The 16,566-nt window shown below is 40.7% G+C and overlaps 1 protein-coding gene across 2 annotated transcripts in view; it reads right to left on the bottom strand.

Moving 5' to 3' along the window:
* The window catches only part of LOC145937755 (dual specificity tyrosine-phosphorylation-regulated kinase 2), a 46,147-nt gene extending 29,594 nt beyond the window's left edge, over positions 1 to 16,553 (bottom strand). For both annotated transcript variants that reach the window (XM_083041082.1, XM_083041081.1), the window contains exon 1: positions 12,622 to 16,553. In XM_083041082.1, the coding sequence (XP_082897208.1) occupies positions 12,622 to 13,782 (1,161 nt within the window). In that variant the 5' untranslated portion in view covers positions 13,783 to 16,553. The remainder of the gene's footprint in view (positions 1 to 12,621) is intronic.
* Between the last annotated feature and the right edge of the window lie 13 nt (positions 16,554 to 16,566).

The following is a 16,566-nucleotide window of genomic DNA, read 5'->3' as shown; positions in this document are numbered from 1 at the left end:
TGGCCGTTTACATTTATCGCCGCCGCATGAAAGAGTAACTGTAAAAACGAGCGTAAAACACGAGACCACGTGCGACGCATTTATGTTGATCGTAAGCCACGTGCAGCCGTTTTAGCGACGTGCGGAAGTATCGCAACAGTGAGCTCCCCTACTTGTGCATATATACAGCTGTACATATACAACATTTCGAGTGGGTGCGGCGGCTCAATTAATGTGCGCGGAACAATGGGACGACTTGTTCATTCAGCGATATCGAGAGAGAATGAATATCGATACGCGTTTGATCCCCTCGTACTTGGCCCGCGATCAGAATCGTGTCTTGCCGTTTCGAGTCCGAATTTCTTATTTCTACATCCGAGAGAAGGGAGCCAACGTTGCGGTCCCAAATTATTTGCTTTGGCATGCTTGGAAACGAGCTACATAAATTGTTGCCTGTAAGTCGTACAACGTGAAAAGACGATGCCGTACAGTAATTTCACGTTCACGCTTTCGCATATTTTCCCATTACGACGTAGATAAATATCGAGGTCGCTTCCGCACACTTCGTCACTAGCACGGAACGTGTTTGATAAATGACTTTGGTGAATTTAGCATCCTATTTTTCATAAACTAAGTTTTAATGCAGAAAATAATAATACTCTTCTATCCATATTTACGGTAATAATTTCGCACGTAGTCAAAGCTATAAAAAAATACATTTTAAAAAAATATCTGTCAATTTTAAGATAAAAAATCACTAATATATCTTATTCAAATCCTTTCGTTTTTAATTGCAGCATTTAAAAATTATAATATATTTGCAGTTGACACAAAAAATGTAACTCTGCGACTAAAATAAAATATACCAATATCAATCTTAATCAATTCTCTTCCTAAAACTCGTACATCTTTTCTAAATTATATATCAATATTTAATTGATATTTTGCAATATCATCGATATCATTAATCAAAGAAACTGTCCGTGTGATAGAAGATGCGATTCGATTCGCGAGATATTCTTTTCGAGAAAACCAAAGGAGAGGGACAAGCATTATATCATCGGTGTATCTTCCGTGTTATTTTTGACTGACCGGGATTCGTTGACCCTCGCGCACCTTTGCGAGATCCGGTAACGAACGAAATGTATTATAGAGATAGTATGGATGGTCGGCCGTGCCAGGATGTGCTTATTATTTTTAATACGGCACCGTTGCGCTATTGCGTGTTAACGGCAAACCGGATATATCTATGATAACATCGGCAAATAAATGTTACATTTTTATATTACGATATATAGTCTGTTTATTAACGAGACGCGAAACAATCGAGATCGCGAGGAAATATGTGACAGGAAAATATGCGCAAGCGGCAAATGTACATGTCACAACACAGAACATTGTGTGGGAATCACAAGCATGTTGCGTATTAAATAATTATTGAAAAATGCTTTTAAAAAACAAACTATCAGAACGCACATAAATCGATCTACTTCGCCTTCAAAGTTTACAACGTAAATAATTTAAGTGACAAACACGATAAATAAACAGTCTCGGAAATATCCTAAATCACTGAACGGAGACGTCAGTGAAAAATCGTCTTGATGTAGGCCCGTTATGTTTTTTTTATTAGCCCGTTTAGCAACCACCGCCGCTGCTGCCGCAGACGTTTTACGTCGACCGTAAAAAAATCAGGCCTCGGTCGGTCTATGGGGCGATAGAATTTATTATTCAAGACGGTAGCGAAAATCGAATTAGTCTCGTACTCAAGGCTGCACCGTGGCCGGGGTAAATTTCCGATAAACTAGAAGAGCGTGGATTAAAGACGCATCTATCGACATCGACGCATTACTCTGCCTATTAATAGTAAAGGCAGGGATGAGGAAGAGTGAGAGGGAAAAAGAGATCGAGCTCCGATCGTGCCTCTTCCAATGTACTTTCAAAATATGTTTGATCGTGCCTCGGTTACGTTTATATTGAGCAAATCGTCCACTTTTTTTAACCCTTGGAACGTAAACTATCCGCGTTACTTAAAAGTAGCAAAAATATACTTGTGTAATCATATCATTATCTTTAGTAAGATAGTCATAATTTGTTTTACGACATCGATCAAAGAGTATAAAAATAAAATAAGATTTCCTTTGGATTTTCTACAAGTACTAAAGCGTCATATTTATCTCTGAATATTTTTTTATTGAAACAAAGGATTAAAACTTTTTTAAATTAATTTTTAGTATAAATACTTGTAATATCAATTACATAATAATTTAATTGTAATAATTAATGTTGGCAAATGTAGTTTTACAATGTTTTAATTGTATTTCATTTGTGAGAGAGGAATCCAAAGACATAAACACACACGTATCTTAATATTATTAGTTTAACAAATTTGATTTTATAATTAAATCACTGCTCTTCTCTCGAAAAAGATGAAATATATGAGTACGCTTTTTTAATCACAATCTTTTGGCTTTTTTTTTCAAACAACACCATTTCTGCGAGTTTATCCAGAACTCTTCTTCACGACTCGCACAAAGTATGAAAAATGGCCAAGATCGTTATAAAGAAAAATTTCGAGTCGACTGGCCGGTAGAAAAAAAAACTTGCAAGAAACACAATCAGTCCATCCTTGTTTATCAAAAGGAAAGATTGTCGTAGAGACATCCAGAAATAAAATTCTCGTGGAGGGAGGGATGTACGGGTTTATATTTGGAGCGTGAAGTGAAGGGATACAATTTCGTGGATGGAGTGTGTGCAAAGCGGAAAGAAGCCTTCCCCTTTTCCTCTAGTTGGGACAGCCTCCGATTGTGGAAATTTCTCGCAAGGAGGATTTCCCTCTAAACCCTGTTGCCTTTATTGCCTAAACAGAGAGCATTAATCCTACCTTACAAAAATAAGATCGGAAGCATATTCGAAAAATTATTGTAATTTATCGCGAGAATATCGTTCTTCAAATCTACAATTAAAATAAACGAATTAACGCGCCAGATTAATAAGGTGTCTGTTATTATTATTGTATGTAGCGTTTAATTCAAAAGAAATAATTTTATTTAATTTGTTATTTTATATATTTTATTTTATTTATTTTACATACATTCTTTTGATTAGAAGAGCAAAGTGGATCAAGTCCGTGATTTTGTGCGATCTACTTTAAACACGAAGTTGTACGTATGCCCATAATTTATCAGGTCCGCTTTACACGCAACTTCGTGTTTAAAGTAGACCTTACAAATTGCGAATTTCGCCCACTGGAGATCTTCAATGATTACACCGTACATTGTTGAGAGGAAACAAATAGCGTGACATGTGTTCGGGATGTTGAAAAAATTGAGTACTTGGAAAATGCGAAAAGATGTCTGGCGACAACTTGGTTAAACAAAACGACAGATTGCTACATATATCTCCGTCGCCGAGGCAAATCTCTTCCGAGAAAGTCTTTCTTTAGAGCTTGGACAACCTTGGTATGGGGTATCTCGCGGTGCATAAATATCGAGGGCGTCAGTTTCAGACGTAATGAAGGATGTACCCACAATTATTTTTAGCCATTCGAAGGCAGTGCTCCTTCGAATGAGCTCCTAGATAAGTTAACGAACGCTGAACGCGTTATCGTTACCGTGACCCAATTAGAGAGAGTTAGCGGTACGCCAAGATCGGTTTCGAAAGTTTTATCATTATCGAGGAACTCTTAAAATTATTATTAGATGTATAGTTGGTTGCACACAATAATTATTCTATGTTATATAAAATGTTTAATTAAATTTAATTTTCCAGAATTTAAATTTCCTAAATTGTACATTTAATTAATATGTGTTTAAATACAGGATATAAATTTTAATTATAAGCTATAAATATGTCACGTGCTACATTTCAGTAAGCAAATATACTCTTAATTAAAAATTTGCAATATATAGTGACAACTCGAGAAAGAAATAGCTAAATAAAACAAATTTGTGACTTCAGCCTTAAATTATTCGTAATTAATTAAATTCTAAATAATAAATAAGTGAATTAGAGACATTCGCATTTGTCCAGTGTCACATTACTTGTCTATATCTCTTTCCTCTTAATATATATCGCGGTTGTAGATTGATTGGAACAATTTCCGTTTGCTGTGCTACATAAGATGTATATCTATTAAGCAATTAAGATCCTCCATCTATTCCGGACACGTGTCTTTCGGAATATATCTAGATATAATATAATATATAAATAATAAAAAACTATAAACGTCTCCTGAGAAAGCTGTAATATTACATTCCACTGAAGTTTATCGCGAAACATATCTGTCGCATCGAATCTCACAGATTGCATCGAGACTTCTCGTATAGGATTACAGTCTAAGAAAATAAGTCATAGATTTTATTATCAACGTGCGTGAAATGCTCGTTGATTATTTTGAGATATTGAATAAATCAGTGCACATGATAAAACTTTGCTTTTTTAAATGGAAACTTTCCATTGAGAGAATTTTCATTCATTAATTTTCATCCTGCAACAACACCGAAACGTTCCATGTATGATGCACGTGTACTAATTATAAAAATTGTAGAATATTTCAACACAATTCTTTCTGGCGTTTTTATAATTAAAAATTAACCGTTTAAATTCCGCGATTCGTACTGGTGATTCGAGGAATAGTTAATTGAAAATGTTTAATTTAACAACAATCCGCATCCGCTGAAGAATGTCGACAAACGGGAATTGCTGCACTAGATACACAGTTCCCAAATTGTGGTTTACCGGGGCGCAAAGTTTACCTCCCCTTCCCGATACAATCTCCATTCATCTTCATTCGCGTTACCGCGGATATGAGCCTCGAAGTTCCGGACAGGTGAGAGATCGGAATTGAATCGTTGTACTTAGGAAATTAATTGATCTCGATCTGTTACGCCCCGACGTTAGTTGAACGTACGTCGATGTGATCGCGTGCACACGTACGACACGCTAATATCGATATTACACATCCGCGCATGTAAACGACTATACCAGGGATCGATGTCGGATTTACGAGCCCTCGCCCCAGACCGAGTTAACCCAATATCCTACAAATTAATTAGCCTGGATAGATAAAGATAGAGAGCCGGTAGAGATTCACGACTTTCCCTGAATGATAACGCAGCGTGGCAAATTGTCGATAAATAGTTCGATAACTAATATCTTTGATAAGTAATCATTAAAATGTCTAACTAAACTGTCTCGGTATATAATAAACAGTCTCTGTAATTCAATCGTATCTTTAACTTTGTCATACACGCGGTTAATTATCGTAAATCGCGATCGTATCATAATTCACTGGGAAAAGAGTTAAATAAAAGGGGGAAAAAAAGAAAAATAATCGAGTGATTCCGAAGCGTGTAAATTACGTCAAGATATCTGTTTAGCAGGAGTCTCTCTGTCACGATGACGTGAATTTTATTGGTCACGCGCGCAACAGTTCGCGGATTTGCGTTAAACTCGCCTTTGTAAAACCGGACTGCATAGATAAATGGTGCACACAGTGCAATCTCGACGCTTCCCCGCGTGTCGATCTGATTCGCTCGCGCCCACGCGATCCACGACATGTAGAGAGAGAATCCGCGGTAGAATCTCTTCGCGATATAGCATCCGTCAATCCTCGCAATATATATTCACGCGTCGCGATACCGATCTGCTAACGACGAGTAATGGATACTCGACGGCTGCGCTTGAATTCACGCGATCGCTTATCGAAAATCGCGTCGCGATTATTAATCGACCAACGATCCTCGTTCCTTGCCTCGCCTTCGAGAACGTCGCTTCGCACGCGGTAAATCTTGCTAGCTGTCTGAAAATAATTATGCAGAACGGGCAGATATAAATTGTTGACAGTATATTGAACGTAAACAAAAATTTAGTTGTATTTCTTTTAATTTTCTGTTAGATATGTACGACTAAAATGTGATTTCGTATAAAAGAGATGAGATTCTTAAATCTACGCAATGAAAAATTTTGGAGAAATATAATTTTAAATCGTACTTGTTGCGATCAAAGATAGAACACGGCAGCAACATATTCAGCGACCAATATTCACGTCACGTTTCTTGCGATAGTTCCCAGATGTGCTGAGCATGATTTTTGGCTACCATTCAACACGAGACGCATTTATACACGAATTGGCTTCCAGATGAAAATGTAGACTAGGAAAATTGGATAGGATCGAGGATAAATCGCCAAGAGATACTTGCTTCTGTCGCTTTTTATATGTATATAATATAGACATACACGTTTCTCCAGGGAAGTATAAGTCAATGATTGAATCGTGATTCAATTTGATCGCCGCCAAAACGAAAGTGAGGGTACAAAAGAAGGGCGTCAAATATTTATTTCCACCAACGAGTAACAGTAGTCAGTCGGACGCCAGACTAGTTCCGTCTATATGTGATTAAGCGAACGTGTGATGGTGAGGTACACCTGATACATACTATATATACTTCCTATTGATCGACAAGACGCCAGGGGAATACAACGGCGCCGTACCGGAAAAGCCATCCGCGACGAGAACGAGGCTTCTCTGGATCGTCGTCGTCATCGTCGTCGTCGTCGTTGCCGTTATCGAAGTCGGAACGAAGCCAGTCGGAAAATTTCAACTGTCGTTAACGTCGCCCCGAGCACGCACTCTGAAAAGCCGATCGTTCGAGTTTCCTTCTCACGATAGCGAGTCGAGCGAAACGTGTTGTCGTCCTCTCCATATTTCTCTCTCTCCATTTTATTTAATGGTGAACAATTATCGATAAACCAGAACGTGCGACATTGCAACGTAGTGAAGATAACGCGTGAAAGAAAGGCGGATGCGACTGCAGCCGTGCAAATTTTACGAATCCTTCGAGATCCTCGATATCGAGAGAATCCTCCACACTTTGTAGATTGTTTATAGGTTGCTTGTTCAACGCGAGATACTAATGCGAGGAACTGGATGTGTATGCGTGATACGTCTGTAGAAGTTGTAAATTTTAATGTCCTTTCTCTCTCTCTCTCTCTCGTTGAATTCCTTTAAAGTTTCGGAATACATTTCGTGTATCTGTGTGTGTCAAGTGGCAAGTTTTATCTCTTCCGTCTCGTAGTTTAAAACACTTTCGCAAATACAGAAAACATTGATTTGTTTTCGGCGGAAATTATTTTAACGTTCGGCAATACTACCGAACGTTTTTATCGTTAATTTCCATTCGCTAATGGAATTTACGAGCAATATTTAGCAGCCTACGTGTATCTCCCGATAATTTTGTTTCTCCTATAATTGGCGTAATAAAATACGTCAATAAACAATTAACCCGCGTTTGTGCTGAATTTTTTTTAATTTTAATTTTTTTACAGAAATATAACCGCATCTCTCTCGTAAAAAGGGAATTAAAATATCGAATAATTTAATTCTTTTCAATTTCGTCCGCATTTATTCCGCGGTACACGCAAATCCAATCTCGCGATATAGGCATGTCTCGTAACACTTAATTTACATCCAAAACTGCATCGAGAGATCGATGGTAAATATATTCCCGTATATATATCTCTGATGTGGGATTCCATACCTATCAAATTTCGAGCGTGCTTTTCATTCCATGCCGAGCATACCGCGCGGACATCATACATTACAATATCGCGTCGGATGATTAAATACGAACTGAAAATTACAGTTATCGAGTTAACACATTCGACGTGAAACTAAAAATTCGAATTTAACGCCAGATTTTCTGTATGTAAAAGTCGTAAATTTCAGGATTTATTTTTGTAATATAAATAATAATTAATAGTGACAAAAATGTACAAATTAGAAGGATAATAATCTTTTATTTTTTTATTTCAATTGTTATGTGTTTCAATTTCTAAAGTTTTACGTAAATTGTACAATTATTATAGTGATATTATATCTTATAAAAATTATGATATTATATCATATAAAAATACTTAAACAAATTTATTTTAAAATCTAAAAAAATTGTATCCATTTTTACCTGTGTAATTTTCACTATAATGTTAAATTTTCTTATTTTTCTCTCGATTGAAATGAACGTCTGAATTTATAGATAACAGAGGAATCGAATACACAGATCTAACTGAATATTTAGAAAGTTGTTATGACGCAAGTGATTCATCATACATCTTGATTGCCAATTAATTCGAGTCGATAATAAACGCTTGTTAGAAAGAAAGAGAGAGAGTCTGTCTCTTAGAGCCGAAAGGATATCGAGAATATATTCATTGCAATCTGAGCAATAGGAAACGTGCAGACAATGGAAAAAGTAATTCGCAGACATGACATCCGTTTATTTTTTATCTTCATCAAGATAGAATTCGCGATTTCATATATATGTGTATGTATATCCATAATTAATGTGGCGCACACATGCATATTTGAGACGCGCGTGTTCTTTATTTATAATTAACAGATACCTGACATTCTACCAACTTTTATTCACTCTTTAAAGACTATACAATGTGCGATATTAAAATCTACACTTTTTATTTACATTTTTCAATTAAAATTTACGCGCTTTCTAATCTATGCCACATACATAATTATATTATAAATAAATATTTTATTAAATATAAATAATTTCTCTCTCTATAGATAAAATGTTCTCTATCTTTATACATTTATGATCAAAAATATATAGATTGCGAAGAGTAAATATTAACGTGCAATATTAGCACATTAACGCACGATATTAACAACGCTTTTATTCGTATAATAATTAAATGTTTAAGTGCCATAAATGTTGATATTATTTCATTATCAATCTGATTTAATTAATCGCCAAGTTTAATTCAATTTAAATTACTCTCTGCATTTCTAATTACAATATAAATTATTACATGTCTGCTATCTATGTCTGTATTAATTATGCGATGTGGAATATAAAGCAATATTTTATAAGAGAATACAAATGACATTTTATCATCAAATAGTGACCTATTTTAAATACCAAATAAAAGAAAAAAATTAAGTAGACGAAACATAATGGTATATGTCGAAAAATCGATGACATTGTGCGTGTTGACCCCGTCGTTATCTTCTTACGCAAGATCTTATCCGTATAATGATGAAATGACACGAGAAAAGACCCTCGGCGAAAGTTACAAACTCAAATATTAGAAGAGTCGAATTGGGAAAGTACGATTTTTTAAACATACGTCTTTTTTTATATTCATATTCAGACCGCGATCTCGACGATTTTACTACCGGAAAATATTGCTAACAATATAAGAATCATAATTGATTTTTACTTCCACAGAATTTTGTTCTTCGACTCCGACTTTATTTCCGAAAATCCTGCTACGAATTATTGTTCAATAATACTTGTACTTTTGCGACAACATTGCGGCGCATTCGCGTCGACATTGAATCGCGTTAAATATCGCGTCCTCGAAGTCTCGAGGCAAATCCGAGTGTTAATCATGCAACCGTGAAAATCACGTTTCAAGAAAGAAACCTTTGCCTCAATTCGGATTTGATTTTGCGCCTCGACACGACTCATTGCCTCGCATTCAATCTTAATTCACGCCCCAGTGGAGATTTCCGCTAGTAATGCTCTCCCTTTCGCGACTTTTTCGGAAGCTTTCTCGATAATAAACGTAGATAGCGCAGATTGAAAAGCGTGTCATTAGATAACGGCGTGGATAGTGTCATTAGATAACATTTGATTTCTTGGAAGTCATATATCAAAGTTATCACAAGGAGTCATTTTAATATAGATTTATCTCTAATATTTTATTTAATATTATATTAATAAAATAATCACTGACCATATGGAAATGTGACGTACATCTTTTCGATCGTATTAAGCTTTATATAATCAGCTGTTCTCGCGTGCAAAATAAGAACTAGACGAGATGCGTCATCTGTTGAAAAATCCGACTGTTTTTAAACTCGTTGATGCGATTTCCAATCCTAATCGCGTTGCTAAATTAAAACAAAAGACCGATAATATCTTGTCGACTATTACGGAAGCAATCAGAAAATTGTGAAAGGAGTCACGTGTCGGCCTCAAACTTCAAGTGTCGGAAGACCATTGAAAGGCTGCGCGTCGCGTCGGTTACGGTTATTTAGAAGGGGCAAGCAAATCTAATTTTTACCCATTTCCAGCACTTAGCCCCTTAGCTTTACGGCCTGGCGCGAACGCCATCGGCATCAAAGTAAAACCACCGTGCGGCCTCGCAAGGTCACGATCCAAGGGGGCAGGCCCCAATAGGGCAGGCCTTACTCTCGGAAAGTTTCGCGAACTTGCGTGCGAATGCTACAGTTGGCGGAGGTAACACGATTCCGTTTGTACGCGTTCTTGCACGTTCACTGCCGAGGAAATAGGGGGAACGAGGACCTCGAAAACTGGTTAATCAGATATTATCCGTGATTTCGGGAATATACCTGAATAATTAGGTGACACATGCGATTACCCGAATATAGAGATCTTTATATATTTATTTATATCTAATAAGATTTTTTTTCACAGTTAAGAGAATTATGAAAATATATAAAATATAACAGGTATAATAATTTTAAAGAAAAAAATTAGCAATTTTTTCAACAGCAATATTTTTTTATTCGATATACGTTAAAACAAATTTGCATATGTAAAATATCTACAGTGCAACGTCAATTTCTGTATAATCCTCGTACAGAATATTTAAACTATACTGAGAGAATTTTCTCTTAGAATTTACCCTGAAAATCATGGTAATCGTGGGACAATATGGTATAAAAAGAATTTTATAAGAATTTCTTTGATTAATATTTATCATACCAATAAATATTAATCAAAGAAATGCTCATAAAATTCCTTCCATGCCATGTTGTCCCACGATTATCATGATTTTCAGGATAAATTCTATAAGAAAATTCTCTCTGTGTATATAAATCCGTACGTAATTAAATTACGACGACGACAGAAGAAGCAGCTTGCGAACACTATACGTTTTACCAATTATTATTTAATTACCATTAAAGGCATAAATGGAATTAGATATTATTAGTAATGGACTAGAGTTTGTTCCTACGTGAACGCGTACCAGAACCTCTGCGAATTTATAGATTCTTGAAAAATTTATAGATGCTTGAAAAATACAGTAGAAGAATTTCTGCCATCCTTATACGCCAACTATCACTTCCATTAAATAATATACATTATTAAGTATCGCCAGTCTCAGAGCAGTATTCGTGTTATCTTTTATTATTAGACTACCGTCTCTCTGACAAATTGAATATTGTCGTGTGTTTAACATGAACAGGGGTCATTTAAACAACGTTTACGTCTTGCGGTATATCCGCACCAGCCAGAGACAAGAGAGATCGTTTCCCGCGTTCTTTTTGGTTTGTCGGTTAACCGTGAATTCGGGGAATCCGGTCGATTTTGGAAGCGCGACGTGTGTATGTGTCGTATTATTCACGAGGGAAAAAGGCAGTTCTTTGACAGCTTTCTGCGCGATTTCTCCCGATATCGGATGCTCGAAAACGGGGCTAAAGGTCGCGGCTGTGTATGCGGAAAATGTTTCGTGGGCGAAGCGGTTTATCGATTAGCTTTAATTGAAAGCTCAGTTTCACGAAAATAAAGATGTGTTGAGCGCGCACGTGTGTGTGTGTGTGTGTATGTATGTATACGCGTACAAAATAAAAATGTCAAAATATAAATAATCCAGGCATTCGAATAGCAGATTTAACGGAATATTAGAAATGTGTGCACAAAAGAACAAAATTTCGATACAAAGATAAATAAAAGAAATATATTTTGTTAATTTGCAAATGTCATCCTTTTCAATGCATGTCATATATATGTCATTATTTCGAAGTAGAGTAATAAAGTCTTCCGTGTACAAACCATATAAAGAAATGTCAATAAAGGATCGCATTACGAGAAATAATAAGTGGCTCTTAGAGATTCCGTCCAGAGGAACTCGAGATCTTGTTTTGCAAATATTATCAGAAAGAAAAATCATGTGTGTATATCGAGAATTTATTATGCCGTCTCGAATGTGAAACGATAATAGATATCTTTGGTCTTTGTTTTCAAATGTTGCATCTCCTTTCCAAAAGAAATTTGATGCGCTTCAAGTTGCACAGTAATTAAAGTATTAATTCAATTCTAAAGTATAAAATTACAAGATTATTAATTGAAGGGTTTAATGTAACAATAATTTTCAACCATTTAATATAAGAACTTGTGAAGAAATAAGTTACTTTTTCCCAGCTTTGGGAAAATAAATACATATTTACTGTTGCCATAAAACTCCTTAATTATTTTTTAAATACGCGGTTCTTAATTTAATTACAATCAGCTAGTCTGATAATTTGTATTTCAACGAAATACATGTGATGTATTCGATTAAAATGTTTCTGAAAAGTTATTTATAAATTTTTTATATATTTACAAATAATATAATTTGAAATTTAATTAAAAACTCTCTAAATATAATATAAAATTAAAAAATTTATAAATTACACTTTTCATTGCAGAAACATTTATATATATAACATGCTTATTCATCTTTATAGAAGTGACTATTAAAACTGTAAAGTTATTTTTATATATCATACAATTTAAGAGAACGCGTCGAGAAATTTGAGAGAGCCCGCGATCGAACGCTAACAAATATATTTGAAACTTTACGAGAGACCAAGGTGAATAAATTCCATCTCATTACCTTGATACCGCTGCGCCCCTGCTGTTTGAGCAACACGTTCTCCGGCTTCATGTCGCAGTGTATGATCTTGTTCTTGTAAAGCGCGTCCAGGCAGAGTAGCAGCGAGTGCGAGAACTTGCGGACGAGTTGCAGACTGAAGCCCTTGAAGTTGTTCTTCTTGATGAGCTCGTACAAATTGATGCTGAGCAGTTCGAAGGTGATGCACATGTGGCCGCGGAAGGTGAACGAGTCGAACATGTGGATGATGTTCATGGTGTTGTCCTTGTCCTGCTCGCGCAGCTTGCGCAATATACGTATCTCTTCGTGCGCCTGACGGTGGAACCTCTTCTCGTTGCGCACCATCTTCAGGGCCACGTGCTCGTGGGTCTTGTGATCGTAGGCCTTGACCACCTGGCCGAACGAGCCCTTGCCGATTACGCGCAGCACCTCGTAGCGATACGCCACGTGGTCGTGCGGCACGTGGATGTACGAGCCCTGATCGTTGTCGTACTCGTTGTTGTTGGGCCGGCCGATGATGCCCGGCCGTTTCTTCGCGTTCGCCCCGATAAAGTAGATCTGCTGGTAGTTGAAGATCTCGTGGTGCTCGTACGGCGTCAGCTTGTTCATGTACAGCTTCATTACCATCTCCGGCGTGATGGTCGCCGTCTTTGGTTTGACGCTGACGATGCTGTTGCTGCCGCCCCCGCCGTTTCCGCCGCCACTTCCGCTTCCTCCGCCCCCGCCCTCACTTCCGCCGGCACCGCCGCCACCACCGCGTCCACTAATACCGCTATTGGAGTTGCCATCGGAACGGCCGTTTCTCACCACCGGACTGCTCGACTGGCTGTTGGGCTGCGAGTGCGAGTTGTGGCTGGGGTTGTGGCTCGCGGCCCAGTTATTCAGGCCGAAGCTCTCGCCTTTCCAAGGTAGTCTCTGATGGTAGCCCGTGTAAGAGGATACGGACTCGTCGCCACCGCCGTTGTTGCCACCCCTGTCGCCTCCTCCGCCACCGGTCTGCTGCTTCAGCCCGGTACCCTTGACGATCGGCGGCAGATGGTTGCTGCTCTCGCTGCTCGAGATGTACGGCTGCGTCGAGATCGCGCTCGCCGGCACGAACGGATTCGATTTGGAGAGGGGCATCTCGATCCTGCTTGCCGCCGCCGATAGGACCAAGCTAATCATTGGTGCCCATTTGTTCGCGTCCGCTCTTGTCTGTCTCTCGTCATCGGGATGATATACGCGACGTAATCAGCGTCTCTCTGTCGAGTTTTCTGTCACGATCCTCGCGATTTCGACGGACGACGTGTCGAAGGATGACGGCCCGGACTCGACGAGAGACATGCTGCTCCGTAGGGACGACGAGGCCAGGCTGCGTTCTGCGATCGCGCGGTTAATAAATAAATTATAATCGACTACAGGAACCGTGCGCGACGTAGGGGAGATTGCATCAGAAGCTCGACTCGATCGAAACGAATCGCACGTGGTGGTGCTCAGCTGCGTGAATACGAAATCAATTCTTCTATAATTATTATATATGTATATCCCCGGGGGATACTCTTGCGGCGACTCTCGCACACACGTTAAATACAGCGGACTAGAGAAGTTCACGGGATCTTCGGTCGACGATATCAGCTGATGTGTGACTCTCGAACGCGATCCTCGCTGGGAAAGGAAGCCGCGAACGAAGAAGCGAAGAGAGGAGGAACTATGGAACCGCCGCACTTTCCTCACCCACGTCGATGATCCGCCTGCGGAAATCCCTTATCGTCACCCAGTGCCTAGCATCCGCACCTCTTCTCCTTCGACGATCGCGACGTCGTCGTCGCTCGCTCGCGATGTCGTCCCTCTTCTCGGCTTCGCTCGCGCGGGCCTCCGAACGTCTTCTAATTTTACGATCTGTCGCGCGCGACGGGGGCGAACGCATCGTCGCCGTGCGAGGAAGCGGCTAACCAACCTTCGACTGCCTACACGGAGGTTATTGGCACCGGGTCGTCGCGAGTTTGACGACTCCGCCGCAGTCGCTGTTGCCGTGCCGCCGTTGTTCGCTCCATTCCGCGTCTTTCTTCGTCTCAGCGCCCGAAAATACCCTCGGCAAGTCACTGTCTTGCGTGTTCACCAGGTCTTGGCGACTCGCCGGTCCCCGATTCTCATCTCTCTTCTCCCGTCGTCGATCGATTTTTGTTTCGAAACGCGCAATCCGATGATGACCGAAACGACTAATCCACTCTCGTCGACGTATATCCTCTGTCGCGCGATCACCGATTTATATAAACAATCACAGATTCACGTAGGACAAATAACACTTTGCGCGAAGATCACGGAAATCTCGCACCAACGACGCACGCACTTGTTCGCACTCGCGAAAGCCGGTTATAGTCTTTGAACGATAATCCTGCTTCTCTCTTCCTTAATTTTTATTAGCTATCCGAATGGCCGAGTGTATCGTTCTCCGATTAATTTTCCTTTCTTCTCCTCACCTGTCTCTTTCTTTCTCCACGTAACACCCTCCACGTTTCTCACATCCTAGCCGTCCTCTCTTCGTCGAAACGCGCGGGCCTCTTTTCGTCACCGACACCGACGACGAATCACGCGGGCCTCCGTCGACGACGACATAACACCATGTACTGCGACGCCGTCGTCGTCCTTCGCCGATCAGCGACGTCGCGGCGCGACTCAGTTGACACTTCCGTGCCGGACAGCTGAGCGTTGACAGCTCGCATGAAAATCGAATCGCGGACGGCGTCCTACTGTCGGCATCAACCCGAAACGAGATCCGCGTGTCTCTCTCTCTCTCTCTCGGCGAAGCGCAGACAAAGGAATCGCCGGTCGAATTCGTCGCTTCTGACGCACTGACTGGTGGCCGATCGCTGCCACAGTCTGCCACACTGCTGCCGCTGCCGTCCTCGCTCTTCTTCTCTCTTCCCCTCTACGTCTCGCTCGATCTCGTCGCCCTTTCCGTCGCGTTCTCACACCACCACCATGTTTATTCTTTTTCCACCCCGCACGAAACGCTACGTCCGAGACTGTCGACGACCGATCAACCGGGGTTGATATCCCGCACGGACCGACAGACGCTCGCACGCACAAAACAGAGAGAGAGAGACGAGCACACGCGCGCACTCGCACCACACGATCGAAACGCGCGACGGTCCCTCGTGTTAATGCCCCGACGGATCACACGGAGGGGAAAAGCGACGAGGCAGGGGGAAGGCAGGGAGGGAGACGAGATCACACGCCGTTAATATACGCGGACGGATCTTTACGGTCACGCGCGGCAGCGATTAGACGCGACCGCTGCTTCCGACGACTCCTGCATGACTCGCGCAGCGGCGTCGGGATGCGACTGTCCGCACCGCAACAACAACCCGACACTCGCAGTTGTTGCACCCGCGACGCGACGCGACGCGACACGACATGCACAGGTGTTTGCTCGGGAGAGGGGAAAACGGCCAGTCGCGCCAGCTCTCCGTCTCGCTCGTTCAACTCCCGGTCGAATATTCCCCGGACACGATCGAGCCGACTCGAGCCGCCGCAAGTCTCCCGAGTGTGTCTCGCCGTTTCGGGGTCTCTCTTTGTGTTGATCTTTCGCTCGAAGAGACCGCCGCCCCTTCGCGCGCGCCGTCAGAGCCGGTCGGAAAAAACGCCTCCTCTCTCTCTTTCTCTCTCTCTTTCTGTCTCGCGCGCGCACCTTATGTACCGACGTCCTTATATATGTACGTCGCCGTTCGCGACACGCAGCAACACGCTCCGCGATGTCCCGGGACGTATCGCTTCACCTAGACGGCCGTACGAGCGACCGCGACCCGATATCGTCCAGCAATGACGTTTGACGTTTCGGACGGCTACCGTCTTCGATCGTATGTTTTTCTCGAGACGACGAGCTTCCGCGAAGCCGTCTCATCTGACAGGTGAAGCGAGTCCTCGCGTGCGCACTTTGCGCTTCATGACGACGGAGACGTAAACGCT

Source organism: Prenolepis imparis, unplaced genomic scaffold, assembly GCF_030444845.1.
Source record: "Prenolepis imparis isolate NDT839.2.m4 unplaced genomic scaffold, iyPreImpa1.0 SCAF_6, whole genome shotgun sequence".
NCBI classification, from domain to species: domain Eukaryota; kingdom Metazoa; phylum Arthropoda; class Insecta; order Hymenoptera; family Formicidae; genus Prenolepis; species Prenolepis imparis.
Note: the sequence above shows the minus strand (reverse complement) of the source record. Positions and strands in the feature narration are given on the sequence as shown.